General features: G+C 37.1%; 2 protein-coding genes across 5 annotated transcripts in view; both read right to left on the reverse strand.

Moving 5' to 3' along the window:
- Positions 1–10,800, reverse strand: part of pafah1b1a (platelet-activating factor acetylhydrolase 1b, regulatory subunit 1a) — a 35,516-nt gene extending 24,716 nt beyond the window's left edge. The window contains exons 1-2 of one of the 2 annotated variants that reach the window (XM_067365004.1): positions 10,664–10,800; positions 3,716–3,956 (exon numbers count right to left, since the gene is read on the reverse strand). In XM_067365004.1, coding sequence (XP_067221105.1) covers positions 3,716–3,747 — 32 coding nt within the window. In that variant the 5' untranslated portion in view covers positions 3,748–3,956; positions 10,664–10,800. Of the gene's footprint in view, positions 1–3,715; positions 3,957–10,472; positions 10,565–10,663 lie in introns of those variants that run through there. The other variant, XM_067365005.1, reaches the window with a different exon arrangement.
- Positions 10,801–11,261: 461 nt separating this feature from the next.
- The window catches only part of cluha (clustered mitochondria (cluA/CLU1) homolog a), a 31,876-nt gene continuing 26,908 nt past the window's right edge, over positions 11,262–16,229 (reverse strand). For all 3 annotated transcript variants that reach the window (XM_067364991.1, XM_067364990.1, XM_067364992.1), the window contains exon 26: positions 11,262–14,426. In XM_067364991.1, the coding sequence (XP_067221092.1) occupies positions 14,300–14,426 (127 nt within the window). In that variant the 3' untranslated portion in view covers positions 11,262–14,299. The remainder of the gene's footprint in view (positions 14,427–16,229) is intronic.

The following is a 16,229-nucleotide window of genomic DNA, read 5'->3' on the forward strand; positions in this document are numbered from 1 at the left end:
CACGCACAGTCGCTTTGACAGAAGCGTTAATGAGATTTGGGCTGCTCCGCAGAGGCCACACCCCTTAAGACGACTAGAAGAGCGGGGTCTTAGCACTAATGCTGTGTTTTTGTTTACAGTCATTTTAATAAGTCCTGAGCCATGGCACAATCTCATGAATGCACGCACACACACACACACACACACACACACACACACACACACACACACACACACACACACACACACACACACACACACACACACACACACACACACACACACACACACACACACACACACACACACACACACACACACACACACACACACACACACACACAAGCAGGCAGCAGCAGAGGGATTTCCACACTCTATCGAGAGGAAGCATTAGATTACGCATTCACCTTCCCTCGCCGGTATGAAAGAGCAGCGGTTGACATAGTAATCTCTGACTGCATGTGGCACTAATGCATGTATTATGTGTGTAAAGCTTTGCTCAGCTCCTCCTCAGAAATCTCTTAATCATAAACAACTACACAACCACAAAATTAATTCAAACAGTACCTTCCTGAACCTTTTTTTAACATATCAATTTTTTGGCATTTCAATTACCCTATTTCAGTGCTCTACAATAACATAATAAATCTCAATATGAAGTCTAGACTGACTCTAAGGATGCTGAGGTAGCATCTAAGTCGATGGGTGAAGCCTATAAGAGCAGCAGAAGGGCCATCACCTCCTCCGTGTGCCAGTCTGCAGATTAAATCCATACTGGTGATGGGATTCCTGCTGATTGGCTGGCGGCAGCTCCATCAGAGCTCGCCAGGGGCTGGCAAAAAATGAGGTGGTCTCCAGAGCCCAGGCCTGCACACACCTGCCACACCTACAGCACAACACAACACTAAACCTATGGCTGTCACAATGAAATTAGACAACCACACACACAATTAATTTAAATAATTCTTTTTGAACAGTACGTGTAAAAGTATTCAATTCCAATCACTTTGTTTGAATCCGTGCTAACCTGAATATATTATATAAATAAATGAACAACAACAACAAAAATAATTAAATTTATTGAAATAATATAAAAAGGTAAAAAAATAAAAATAAATAAAATAAAATAAAAAATTAATTTCAAATGCAGAGGAATGCTGTCATCTCCTCCTTTGGAGATGGCAACCTGTAATGGCCAAAAATGTTTGGAATTATGTGAACGTAAAAAAGCGAATAGAGAATGTAATACATTCAGAATGCATGACATGTAAACTACGTCATGGCAAAAGGACTTCTGGTCCAATCTGAGATGGGCAGAGCAATAATAAAAATAAGCAAATAAGAATTGTGATTGAGTTCAGTGCTAAGGTGATATTAAAGTTGCTGTCTGGGCTAAGAAAGAGCATTATTTAGACTAGATCAGTTATGTGTAGATAATGAATTTCTCAATTAACTTGCAAATGTGTTTAATTAGAATAAAATCCCAAAGCCAAAGAAGGCAAGATCAAATAACAAGATACAAGCAACACAACCAAATACAGACAGCCTGGAGCAAGCTGAGAGCACATTTTATCTCAACCGCAGAGTCAACAGCAATATTTAGCTCCTATAGGAAGACCTGACCTATGAGCCCACACTGAGAGAGTTAAACTCTCGCTCCAGGAGAGCAATGACTCCTGAGACACTGTTAACATGAGAACAGCAATCCTTCCATCATAAATACCCACATCTCCCTTATACCAACACTGTCTACAGAGCAGTGTGCCTTGTGTTTATTTTTAAAACAAACCCTCACAGGCTTCAATCTGCCAAGCGCTCAATGCACAAACACAATGTGCTCTTGTATGAGTGACTCCATTATGATTTTGTAACTATATATAGCCATTTTAAGATGTTGTGCGACCATATGACCAAGATAAACATCACCAGGAATCCTGACACAGTTTTCTTAATGCTTTTTAATTCTTAAATTTTCAAATAAACAAGCAAATCTATCTAAAATTAATGTAATAATAATACATACATTTTGCAAGAAAATCTAGCCAGGCAAGTAAAAAAAACCCTCATAAATCAAATATAAAGAGTGGGCCAAAGAGAACAAATCTTACAATAGACAAACTCTATTTTTTAAATAGTTTAAGTATCATTTCTGTATGGCCAGCAGCTGTGCTCTATGCATTGAGAATTGAAAAACACAGATTCTATCCATGTGTTCTGTATGAAATCAGCCAAAGAAAATGGTTGAGGCAGGCGGTCAGCTTGTCACTGCCTCCATTTCCCCTCTGCTTTTGTCTAATGAATCCAGCAGTAATGCATCAAGATGCCCCCTGGTATTCTATCAGTATTCACAAACACGGTCCAGCATTTGCTGCCAGTCTAAAATCACTGTTCACATTTATGCTTAAGAATCTATGCAGGGTGGGAAGTTAACATCCTTTCTGTAGTTTTGTCATTTGTCTTTTAATCCCAACATTAAACTTCAACAGAAAATACACACAAAAAAAAAAAAATATGGAGCATTTATCAAGTGGGAGGGTTTTATTTAGTTATTTAAAAAAAATCATGCCATGATCCAAATTACTACAGCTGTGTTTCAAAATGTGAGCTGCCACGTAGCAGAAACTGAAGTTGCAATCCTAATTGAAATCGGCACGGACACTTTTTTTTAATGTTTAATACTTTAAAGTTGGCTGCTTTAAAGCAATCTATTGTATAAAGTGCTATATAAAATAAATGTGGCATGACTTGACTGGAGTGCCGAATTGCAGAGCTGGTGCAAACATATCCACATCTCTCTATAATCAGATGCTTTCTTGACTGCTGTTTTCTCACCACTGTTATTTTTGTTATCGAAAGGAAAGAGAGCAGCACATATTTACATATTCATTTAAACGCCGCTCTCAGCAGTGCAGGCTGCAACGGGATGTTCACTAACAGTACATCACTGCAAACATACTTCAAACTTCTTTTTCCCTCTAAGCGAAGAATAAAAATTAACTTTGCAGTGAGTATATCAGGGCCTTAACCATAAATAACCCTCTAAATCAAAAGCCAAACAGAGAGAAAAACTATTTCTCACGTTTTTGTCAGGATAACAAATGATAAGCTCCTGCAATCAATATCTTCATTAGGTTGTTCATCGAAAGCCAGGCTACAGCCTCTGCTATGGAGAAAGGGTAAACAGCTTTACATATTCAACTTATTTTAATCTCTCCCTCATTACCTCATACTGATGATTAAAAGCTCTTATCTGTCCAACTCATGCATGTTCGAAGGTTAATTACACTGTGTGCGGGACCTCAGGACAGATTTATCCTCATACAACTGCAAGACAACTCAATAACCAGACCAAATTACAGTCCTTTTTCAGTGACTAGATTAAAACAGCACGTGGTGTCAATGTATCTAAAACATTTCTCACACTGGTTACAAGCTCTCTTGAACCTATTACAATGACGTCTATCCTGATGGGACACAAAAGGGTTGTTTATGTCCAGACTTTCTCTAAACCTCCTGCGGACATCTTCTTATTGATTCCTCATGACAGTGAACCAGTGATCTTTTCAACTGTTAAACTCCCCGATAAATCCATACTGTCCTTCACTGTGGTCAAATTTGAATGAGGTATGAGCAATCAAAGATCATGATGTCCATCTCACATTGATAAATATATTTTCTATGGTGTGCTATCACAGTGCTATCTTTGAGAAAGAGATCAGGGTGTTGGTGAACTTACAGCTCGTCACGTTGCCTCTGTGACAGCACCATGGTGGCGGCGGGGACGGGGCGGGGATGGGGGTCAGGTGTAGAGTGTGCAGCAACTGCTGTCTCCTTGGCAGGAGATCAGAGATAGGACACAGGGTCCGGCTTGCAGGGCGGTCAGCAGCTCACCCCAAACACTTCTCCTTAAAGACAGTCTCCAGGAACACCACGCATTGACAGCCTGCAGGCATCTACCAACCAGACAGTCCTTGCATCTGTGGAGTAAAAAAAACAAAAGACATATTCGTCATTCACAATAACAGACCTGCTGGTCGAAATAGAAATGCAAATAAGCGCAGTCCAGATGTGTAGTGGTCATACAGGCTTAAGGCAATAGTGGAAATACGCTTCTGACCTTGTTCCTCTGACAGTAGCTTTTGGGGGCTAACACATATTTCATCAGGTGTTCCATCTGCTCTATTTCCCCCAGCACACATCTCATTCTAGCCTGCATTCAGTCTACCCTATCGGCTGCCATGAGGAGCGTTCTGTTATGGACTCCTGCTGCCCCTGTCGGGAGCTCTGAACACGTGTAAAAGGGACCGCTGACCCAGATTTTAACATCAACCTACTTCTGCACTCAAGTGAGATACTCAGTTTGACAGCAATAAGAAGGCCTCTGAATTTTATTTTTTTATTTAGTTATAAATATACTATTTTATTCTGTTTTTCTCCGTTCACAGAAGCGCTGCAGGTGTGTGAGATGACGATGTGTGAATCCTCATGTTCTGTTGATTATGCTGCTATTTGCACATGTAAATTAAACCCCTGGAAAACAATTTTTGGCATTTTTAATGGGTTACAGACTTATTAAATTCTAATTGAATTGAATTGCATTCTAATTTAACAGTGTCAGCAGTCGTGGTGGCATGTCACCCCAAGACATATTTATTGTCATCATACCATCCAGCCCTAGATGAGACAAACAAAATCTGATGCGTGTCAAAATACTGGATCTGTATTACACCTTCCAGTCTACATACAGTCTAATGTTATTCAAACAACATAGTATAAACAAGAAAAACTGAAAACCACTTGCTGCTCCTAAATTATTGCTGTTCTTTATTGCTGACCATTTCCTTGATTAATACTTATTATTAAAATACTTTAAAGGCCCTGTTTACACTAGTGCACTTTCGTTTTAAAATGCATAGCTTTTGCTACGGTTATGCCTGTCGTTTACACTACTCCGGCATTTCCGACCTGCGAAAACGGAGACTTTCAAAACGCTGCAGACCCCATATTAGGTTTGAAACGCCGGGGTTGCATTTCAGTATAAACGGACCAAAACAGACTTTTGAAAACGATGGTGTGGCTGCCCACCTTCACTCTTTGTTGTCATTTTTATCAGCCATTGTGCAGTTAAACTCTGCATTTTTTAATAATGCAGCTACCTACATGCACAAGAGGCAACTGTTTACACTTGTACACGCATACTCAGTGTGCATGAACAGTCATGTGACATGCGTTTTTGGTTGATGACGAGGATCATCAGATGAGGATCGTTTTCATTTTAAAATGCTGTTTTAAAAAGAAAACGCATTAGTGTAAACAGGGACTAAAGCTACATACTATTGTTTTAATTAAATTTGTCAACATTTAGCTTAATATTTAATTTTTAAATATATAAAGGCATGTATTTAAAGGATAAAAAGTGCTATTTAATGTATTGCTTTAAATCACTATCAAGTACCATTTAAGTCATTAGCTATGTTTCCATCCAATTTTAACTTGTGCGCAAATTTGAAATATCACATAAAACATTTGTGAATAAAACACTTTCATCCAGTGAGTTGAAGAGAACAAAATCGTCATATCCTGATAAACTGGCTAAATATCTCTAAGAAAAATGGAAGATGCTGCAGTAGAAGTACTGTACATAATAATTTTCATATATAATAAATTACTTGCCCCTCAGAGCACGCAGACAAACTGCAATAAACGCTGTCATGTTATATTGCATTCAGATGCCTGGAGTTTGTGAACACAATCGTGTGAGGCGCTTCTGAGAGGGAATTATATCGAACCACTTTAACGAAAGACTTTGCTCAAGCATTACAGAATGACCAAAACAGCATTTCAGATGATTTCAGATCGGTCCACTGGTTGGTCTAGTCATGCCATCCTATCTCAAAGTCACGTCTTTTTTGAAGCTCATCAAGCAATTTATTCGGTAAAAGTTTATGTGCATGTTTTCGTATCGCATACATTTTATCATCCAACTCATTTGAGCGCATAAATTTATGCGTATTTTTAGAATCTATGCACATCTTGGCGTTTCCATACAGCACTTTTTTTAATGCAATATCCCAAAATGCACATAAAAACAGGTGGATGGAAACATAGCTATTGGCACTGGTACAAATTGCTAAAGTTTTTGATTTGTGACAATCCTAATGTGTAGATTTATGATACAGAACTACTCTACTCTGTTCAAGAATTCAAATTGTGGAATTGAGAATATCATCCAGCAAACATACTGCCAGACTATTAAATAGCTAATCCAGCCATTAGAGTCAGTTCTCTCTCCAAAACACAACAAGTGAAACACTACAACCCTCTTAGAGACTTGTTAAGTCTGACGTCACGCGGCAGCTCTTCCGGGTCCGAACGCTCTATCTCATACCACAAGAAAACAACAAATGGTGCTAATATACACACGCGACGTGGTGTAATACTTCCAAAAAAATTTAATTATAACCTTTATCTCCATACCAAAATCCCAGATGGCCAGACAGTGATTCATCTTTTATAAATCATTAAAAAATTAATGTCTGTGACGCTGTGAGCATGGAGACTGTTGTGTAGACTAAGTATTTTAAATGTTTAACTTTTTAAAATGTTAAATGTTTAATATGAATAAATAGCACTCAAACAGCCATCAAGATGGCATTCTCAAGTGAAACGAGTCGAGGATTGGACCCGGAAACGGCGTTCCTTACGTCACGGCTTAACAAGCGGATAGGGGGTCTATGATGCTACTCGTGATGAACAACGAATTCTTCACCCGAGCCCTAAACACTCAAAGACATTCCACACATTTACTCCCACACAAATCCGACAGGTTCAGCGTCAGAGTCAAAAAGAGCCTGAGTTGAGACCAAAAAACAACAGCTGTTGAGTGAGTTAATGTGCTTTCAAACTAAATATTATTAACAAGAATAAGAGAACAGTCTTTATCAGTAATTGACCTGCTGGGCCAAACGTTTATCTGTAAATTGCCAGAACCTAAGCACCACTTGAACTATGAACACTTTGAGAGGCTCGGATATACTGACAGGCCTGTCATTACAATGGATCAGATAATCACTGAAAAATACAGAGAAGCAGAAATCAAATCACCATGTCATGACAGACAGCAGGCTTGCCAATCCCAGCAGTGTTACATGTGATGCACAGCAGACTTTTTTTCTCTTAACAGCAAGGGCAGCTGGACACAATGCCAGGAATGTGAATGATATGCAAAGAGCAAGAAGAGCTCTTTATCTTCCATCTTACCCCTTCTTTTCTTTTGACTGTTTTATTAAAATAGGACCTGTGAAGTCATAGCAGCTTTTTCAGCCTTTGCCGTGCAAAAAATTAACAGCAGCTGAGGGAATCTAATTCAAGCAGACCCAATTTACTAGTGGCACCACATTTATTGCTTCAAGTACAATTTCATATGAGAAAGTGCTTTGGGACTTCTGCAATACTAACTGTAATCTCTGAAAATTAGATTAGGGTCAGAGAAGCAGGTTCAGGCCACAAATAAGCAGTATAAGCAGCTATAAGCTTATAAATTCTCAAACGCACAGGCCTTAGTCATGCTTCGTACCAAACCGAGCCATAACATATAATCCTGGCCATTTCAGCATGTAGACTGAATCAAAAACAGGGACTCAAGATGCTATTGATCCATCCAACTGACCACCATCTTAAAATCTACATTTCACACATCAAACAGCAGAGCTTTTAGTTGCCATGGTGAACGCATTACTGATCCCCACTGGCACTGAAACGCATTATGGCCTCTTCTTTGCAGACGCACATCCAGTGAGCGCACCAAACCCACAGTAACAGTACTTCATGCCACGCCACCTCCATCCCAGTCATTACAAACTGCCTGTTGGGACTCCACAAACACACAATTATCCTGCATTATTTCAGCCAAGGGCTTGGAGGGGTCTCTAGTAGCAACCGTCTGTGTGCAGCCGAACCACACAACTGAGGCAAAACAGTCCAGTAGTGATTATCCGTTACTGCTATAAAAAGACCAATGCTGAGCACTAACAAGAGCATGTTATTTAGACAAAGAATGAAACAAAGAAATCTAGCATCTGCTGTATTCTGGTCTTCACTGCTTGTTTATTAGCATAAAGATAATGAAAGATATTCAACAAGGACCTAGGCTAGACTAATATAACACAAATGTTGCATGATAAAGGTGTAAGCTGTTCCCATCATTTCCTGTGCATCTCAAACCCAAAAACAGTCCTGCAAGTCTGTCATTTCAATAGATTCTTTATCTTAAGACAGATGGCAAAAGGAAACATCCCTCTTTCTGGAATTGTGCAAGCTGGTAAAGACAGCCGGCCAATAAAGCTTGGACTAGTAATCACTTCTCACATTCCCTTGATGGAATTGCCAGGATCACAGTACATTTCCACTAAGGGAACGTTAGGAAGCAGCACATCTGAATGGCAGAGTTCAAAAGATGACCAGACGTGAGCTGAATACTAACTTCAGATCATAATGAAGCAGTACAGTTATTTTTAAAGAAATTAATACTTTTTGTTCAGCAAGAATGCATTCAATAAATCAGAAATGACAGATAAGATATTTATAATGTCATAAAAGATTTGCATTTGAAATACATGCTGTTATTTTGAACTTTCAATTCATCAGAGAATCATAAAAAACATTAATAAAATGTTTCTTGAGCACCAAATCAGCATATTATGATTACTGAAAGATCATGTGACACTATAGACTGGAGTAATGGCTGGCTGCTGAAAATTCAGCTTTGTCATCACAGGAAGAAATTACATTTTAAAATATATTCAAATAGCCTATAAAACTGTTCTTTCAAATTGTAATAATACAGAGGCGATAAAACTGATTATTGCAAAAATCATAACCATGATTATTTTGGTCAATACTGTAACCACAATTATGAAACATTTAGGAGTGGGCAATATGACCAAATATGAGTCATATTATAATTACTCGTACTTGCATATGAGTAATTTTTCCCGATAGTGCTTTTTATTGGGTATATTTTGCTGGAAATAAGATAGATAACAGTGAAATTTCAAGATTTCTGATACCAATTTCAGTAGCACTGCAGAAAAACTAATACTAGGGCTAAAGTAAGTTAAAATAAAAAAATTAAAAAATAAAACAGTATACAGTAAAAGCAAAGAAGAAAATGACAAACAAATCTAATAGACTTGAATGAAAAACTTTTTTTTTTTCTATCTAACAGTATAGTATTTAATTAATAGCCTACTAATAGAGAAATTGAGTAATACATTTTTTTTAAACTAGTCTTTAGCACTATGACTGAAATACTTGATTCTTATTAAAGTTACTAAAGCTTTAATAGCTAAATTGAAACTAAAAATCTATTAAAATCGCACAGTGATTAATATTGCGGTTTTTAATGTATTTATCAAATAAATGCAGTCTTGCTTTTTTTTTTTTTTTATCTTATCACCACCATTAAAAAGTCTTACAAACCCCAAACTTGCCAACAGTATTGATTATATTATGCTGTTCAGTGAACTAATCCAAGCTACAACGTGCAACCATCCATGACACCTGTCAAACAACTAGAGGGAGTGTTCAGCAAACTTACGATTAGAGTACATCCAAAGTACACAAGGTACGACATTTATTCAAAGCATTCACACCTTGATAAGCAACATGCATACACCTGCCTCTTCAGCATGTCTGCATCTGCATGCAAGATATTGTTAGTTATGCAGTAAGCAGTCGTTAGAGCATTTATTGCTGCCTAAAGCGGTGGACTGGAAAGATGGCCAAATAAACTGCAGGAGTGATCATCACATCACAACATTAGAGATCATCACTGTGTCCCAGCGAACAGAGCAGTAACGGGTCTGCATGCAAAGAATCAGCTGACCTACATTTGAGACCAGCTCGGCACAGGTACCGGTCAGACTGGACCAAACCTTTAGCTCGGCCCTAATGACGGAATGTTTTATATGCAAACGAGCTTACTTACTGTCAAACACCTCGGTTATGTTTCATAACCTTTAAGTAAACGAACACATGTTGTCTAGGTAAAGCATCTTATTATGTTTTAAGACAACTAAGGTGTTTGACCATTTGAAGCTTGTCTGAAAACTAAACATGTCAGTTATTGATCATATCTAACCCCAAATGTGCTGTCTAGGTAGGAAGTTCACTAGGTTTTGAAACACAGCCCTCATCAGCCTTATTCTCAACCGGTATGCAAAAAACGACAATATGGATGATGTAACTATTATGTATTTACCCAAACTGAACTGGATACGGCAAGGTCAACCTTGAAGTAAACATTTATAGATGATAAAATAGAGATTTGTGTTGACACGGGCGTTAGCTAGCAACAGTTGGCTAACATGACATTGATGAAACGACGTGTTGATTCGCCGACAACATACACCTCTAACGAGCCGTTAAAACTACAGACCTGAGCGGGCAATTATTTGTATTTATAGCAGTAAATACAGTCACACAATACACACCACTGGAGCTGTCGATATATTCACGACTAATGAAGAAAAAAACAGAAGCTGAAGTATTTCTCCAACGGCCGCGTCCGCCATTTTGAGACACCGAGAAAAGGAGGCGCAAAAATTACAGCCACAACAGCTCTTCTACCGGCGATTTTTATCTAACACAACCGCAAAGAGAGACACAAATAAGCTGTTCTTACCCTACAGAGTTAACGCAGAATGTTATTCCTCAGAAGACGGTGGTAAGGGACGAAATAAGTGTTATTTTCGTGTTGAAAAGGGGGGCTGAAGTCTCGGGGTCTGCCTCCTTGCAGCGCCGCATTCGCCTCTACACGGGCACGGGAGCGCGCATGGGCTGACTTCAGCAGGAGGAGGCGCGCACGCCCTTCAATCTCACACCCTCCTTTCAAATACTGTGGGCGTTACTTGAATAAATATTCAGCTCATCGTCTTGTATTGCAGATAACTACAAAAATGGACCATGAAAATGATTTCTTACATGACCTACATCAGTGACTTTAATCTGGGTACAATCAGAATGCGTGACCTGTTTGTTAGAGTCACCTGTGTCATGCTCATGTCAGGTGCACAAACCAGTTCACACTATTATGATTTAGGCTTTGAATGTAGCTTCCCAGCCACCTTTATATTTATGTCTATTAGGTTGTTACAACCTAGGCTACATAAAGTTTATATATAAATACAAACTTAGAATGTAGACAATATTGAAAACAAAGAGTAAATGTTTTATGTTTAGACACAATATTTCAATGAATATAATCACATGTTGTTTTCTAGTTTCTTTATTCATTTTAATACAAAAGGATACTCAGACCAAAAATAATTAGATTATTTAGAAGAATTGACATTAATGTACCACTCATTAAAGAAACCAAAACAGACACACAAAGGGAATGACAAACATTTCAGGCCGAAAACAGAGAAATCAAAACAACAAAAAAGAAAGAAAAGAAATCCATAGATTTCTTTGGGTTAAAAAATACAAGGTGATCTGCTTGTTAGATACCAGATGACATTGAGACTGAGCACTGTATATTGCTCTAAATCAATATCCTCAGATTTTTTTTTTTTAAATATATATATATTGTTGACGTTCTAGTTTATAGTGGGTTTATGCTGATTATTCTAGAGCAAATGTATCAAAATGTTCTGCAGACTGAGGGTGGCATGTGTCTTAATAGCAATATTCCTTCAAATTACCGGTGTACAGCAAATCATTTGCTAACATATGAGATTTTATTAATATCGCTCTATCAGATTTCAATTAAAAATCCAAATATGAACTTGTTTTCTTTTTTCTATATGCAGGCTGTCACACAGAAACATGTAATCTGAAGAATATTATACCTAGAAAGACATTCAAGACACTTCAGATTAAAGACTAATTCAAAAAGGAAAATGAATGAAAATACCTATTTTGTTTTTGGATTTTTGTCGTCAATAAAACCAAAACCTTTCTAAAAATACTAAACATCTAAATTACATTTAATTGGTTTGTCATGCAAGCGGTTACTGAAACCTTGAACTGACATGTTGCTTTGCTACATAACATGAAAACATCACAGATTTGGTGAACATTATTATGAAAATGACTTTGCGGTTAAATTCAAAACAGGTTTAATCCATTTCTTTGTTCATTATGAGATGTGCAACTATGGAAGCTTGAAGATATTCAATTGAGATCATATTTAACATTCTTGTTTACTGGTTATTTTTATAAACCACGGCCCAGGAAAAACCTGAGGTTAAGTACCTGGGCTCAAGGACACACTAGAGACAGGATTTTCTCATTAACCCTTCAGTTCAAAGGTCACACTTATATCGACACTGAACTTGTGATGCATCTGTTACCAACTCAGAGCTTTAAGCTACCACCATGTCACCAGCAAATTGGTTATGTTCCTAATAATTTACTGTTGCTAATAAATATTGAACTCCACTTTCAATTCCAGCACTTGTTTTGTTTCAAATGTAGTTCATATATTATAATGTAACACAATTGAGTTTGTCCATTATCAAGTGTTAATATATTGACTGCAGCACACCCATGTGGCAACTAAGGGTACTGAAGTAGACATTCAATGACTTCTGTCCAACATCCAAGCTTTTGGATTACAAAAATCACCAACTGATGGCCAAGAAATGATGAAATGACAATGAAAAAATACAGTTGCCCGACCTTTTGACTTAAATAAGCTTAAATAGGCACAAATCTCACACACAATTAGATATTCTTGCCCGTAAATATGATTTACAAGTAAAATCGTTGTTTGTTTTTTTGTCCGCACCAATTTTCAGAGACAAAACATTTTTAAACAATTTTACTTTTTGTTTTATAGGGAAATACAACCAGGCTAGCAGTTTTCTTGCATCCATGTGCATAAACCAAGGTGCACTTAGTTCCAGCATATTGCTTCATACACAGCAACAAATTTGCAGGACACACACAAAGCATGTATACAAGCAAACACATCCTTGAGCTTTTTTTTTTTTTTTTTTTTTGGTATATTACATCAAAGCAGCCCATCTTAATCCTCTTTTGGCGGTCCAATATGAAAACCACACAAAAAAATCAGCACTGGAAAGTGCAATACTGTATATACTGCTAGGGAGGAACACGAGTCTCTCAAGTTCCTGAACGGCGTGCTAAATTATTCTATACTGATCTTAGCTCAAAAACCACAGTATTAGTAGCACATTTTCACCATCTTCATCACCAACAGGTTGCACGTGTCCATCCGTTATTAATGATGTATGTATAAAAATATCATCACAATATCGTTCTGTTGAAGCAGCTTTGGAGGAATCCTCTGAATCTGTTCCTGCACTAGCATGGACAACCATAAAGAGACGTACATACATAAACACGCACGCATACACACGTTTAAAGTGAAAAAGAGTTTTAACACAACAGTCTGGACATTTCAAATCATTATTTCAATCAAAATGAATCAAGTATCTGTCTAACCCCCATGAAAAAGCTTTATACAGCTTCCCAATGTATTTCTATAAAACATACATGGCTTAAATTAACGTTTACATGAAAGATCTAATGGCTTCTCATGTACTTTTACAAAAAGATTCCTTGCTTTACAGATGCTACCGATCTAAAATGATTGGTTGAGAACACGCATCTGTAGTTTCTCCAAGTTGCATCAGTCCGATTTTGTCTAAAGGCAGCAGCCACTGCGAGGGCAGAAATAACGTATGGGACATAATACTACCATTCGGTCCTGAGACTAGACCTTTAAAGTTTACATTCTTAAGCCCATGACTCTCATTTGTCTATCTCTGTTGAATTGTACGGTGAACGTCTTTCATCTGGTGCGCAGTGTAGAAATCACCTGAGTTTTCAGATGAGGAGGTGTGTTTTTAGGATCTCTCTACACTCGTGGGTTGGTTTGGGACGGATTGTGGTTTATCCTGGGCTCAGATGAGAAGGTAAGAGATGGGGATGATGGATGGATGAATAAGGCTCCGGTATAAAATGTCATGGTCATCCTTGGTCACCTCCAGCCTCATCTCTGCAAACTCATAGAGGAAGAACTACAATCTCTCCTGCTTCCTCCTCTGGTAGACCTCGAAGGGTCATGTTGTTGAATTGCACGTGTAAAACATCTGCTTTCATTCTCTTTACAGCTACAAACTACACTTTGTACACTTTATTTGTTGCCTGTTCCTGGTCCTCCCTTCCCCATTATGCTCAAATTGAATTGGTTAGATTAGACAGCTCAGTTCTCAGGCCCACAGGTTCAAACAGATGGCTGCTGCATCGTGTCCTTCTCATATGGAGAGGGGCTGTACGGTTGGGTTTGTTAATCATCCACTGGCAGCTTGTCATCCAGCTCTAACTGACTACCCTGTGGTTCCTCAATTTTCCCAGAATCCTGCATCAGCTGCCGTCTCTGCACTTCGGCCTTTAGATTTTCCAGGTCCTTTTGGCTGTGAAGAAATCAATGGCTTGAATTAAGTGCCAAGTATAAGTATGATTATATATATATATATATATATATATTATATATATATATATTATATATTTATTAACAATGTTGCAATGTATATTAGAATAAAGTGTAATGAAGTGAAATTATATATTACATTATATAATGTGTTCTATTATATTATATCATAATCATATAGCATAATATAACAGTATAATATAATAAAACATAACATACAGATGTGCTTAAAATTATTAATACCCTTGGTAAATATGACCAAAGAAGGCTGTGAAAATAAATCGGCATCATTAATCATTTTGATCTTTTATTTTAAAAATCTACAAAAATCCAACCTTTCATTGGAGAATAATAATTTTAAATGAGGGGAAATCTCATTATGAAATAAATGTTTTTCTCTAATACACACTGCTCACAATTAATCATACCCTTTTATTCAATACTTTTTGCAACCTCCTTTTCCCAAGATAACAGTCTTCTCCTATAATGCCTGATGAGTTTGGAGAACACCTGACAAGAGATCAGAGATCATTCCTTCATGCAGAATCTTTCCAGATCCTTCAGATTCCAGCTCCATGTTGGTGCTTCTTCTCTTCAGTTCACTCCACTCATTTTCTTTAGGGTTCAGGTCAGGGACTGGGACGGCCATGTCAGAAGCTTGGTTTTGTGCTCAGTGACCCATTTTTGTGTTGATTTTGATGTTTGTTTTGGATCATTATCCTGTTGGAAGATCCAACCACAGCCCATTAAATGACTTCTAAACTGGGACAGTCAGGTTTTGATTTTTTATCTGTTGGTATTTGATAGAATCCATTATTCCATGTATCTGAATAAGATGTGCAGGATCTCCAGCAGAAAAATAGGCTCACATCATTAAAGATACAGCAGTACATTTCATTGTACACATGGGGTACTTTTTACCCCTGTGTGCACCAAACCAATCTTAAGTGTTTGCTACCAAAAAGCTTCTGCCATGACCATCCCAGTCCCTGACCTGAACCCTAAAGAAAATGAGTGGAGTGAACTGAAGAGAAGCACCAACATGGAGCTGGAATCTGAAGGATCTGGAGAGATTCTGCATGAAGGAATGATCTCTGATCTCTTGTCAGGTGTTCTCCAAACTCATCAGGCATTATAGGAGAAGACTCAGAGCTGTTATCTTGGGAAAAGGAGGTTGCAAAAAGTATTGAATAAAAGGTATGATTAATTGTGAGCAGTGTGTATTAGAGAAAAACATTTATTTCATAATGAGATCTTCCCCCATTTAAAATTATTATTCTCCAATGAAAGGTTGGATTTTTGTAGATTTTTAAAATAAAAGATCAAAATTATTATTTTTTCACAGCCTTCTTTGTTCATGTTTACCAAGGGTATGAATAATTTTGAGCACAACTGTATAATTTCACTTCATTATAATATAATATAATATAATATAATATAATATAATATAATATAATATAATATAATATAATATAATATAATATAATATAATATAATATAATATAATATAATATAATATATTATATTATATTATATTATATAATTAATGTAGCTTATACCTCATTATAAGCATATATAAAGGAAGTATTAGCTACATATATTAGTAATAAATCAGGCATGTATTTGTATATAAACAGTAATTGTCTTTAATTACAACAGTTTGTAAAACCCATTTTAGGCAATGTAAACTATAGCAGATCCATTGTGTTATGAGTATGATGATGCTTTATATGCTTACTAGTTGTTTAAAATGGAAAAGAAAAATCATCTAAAGTGTTTGTAAAAT

This window comes from Chanodichthys erythropterus, chromosome 17, assembly GCF_024489055.1.
Source record: "Chanodichthys erythropterus isolate Z2021 chromosome 17, ASM2448905v1, whole genome shotgun sequence".
Lineage (NCBI taxonomy): Eukaryota > Metazoa > Chordata > Actinopteri > Cypriniformes > Xenocyprididae > Chanodichthys > Chanodichthys erythropterus.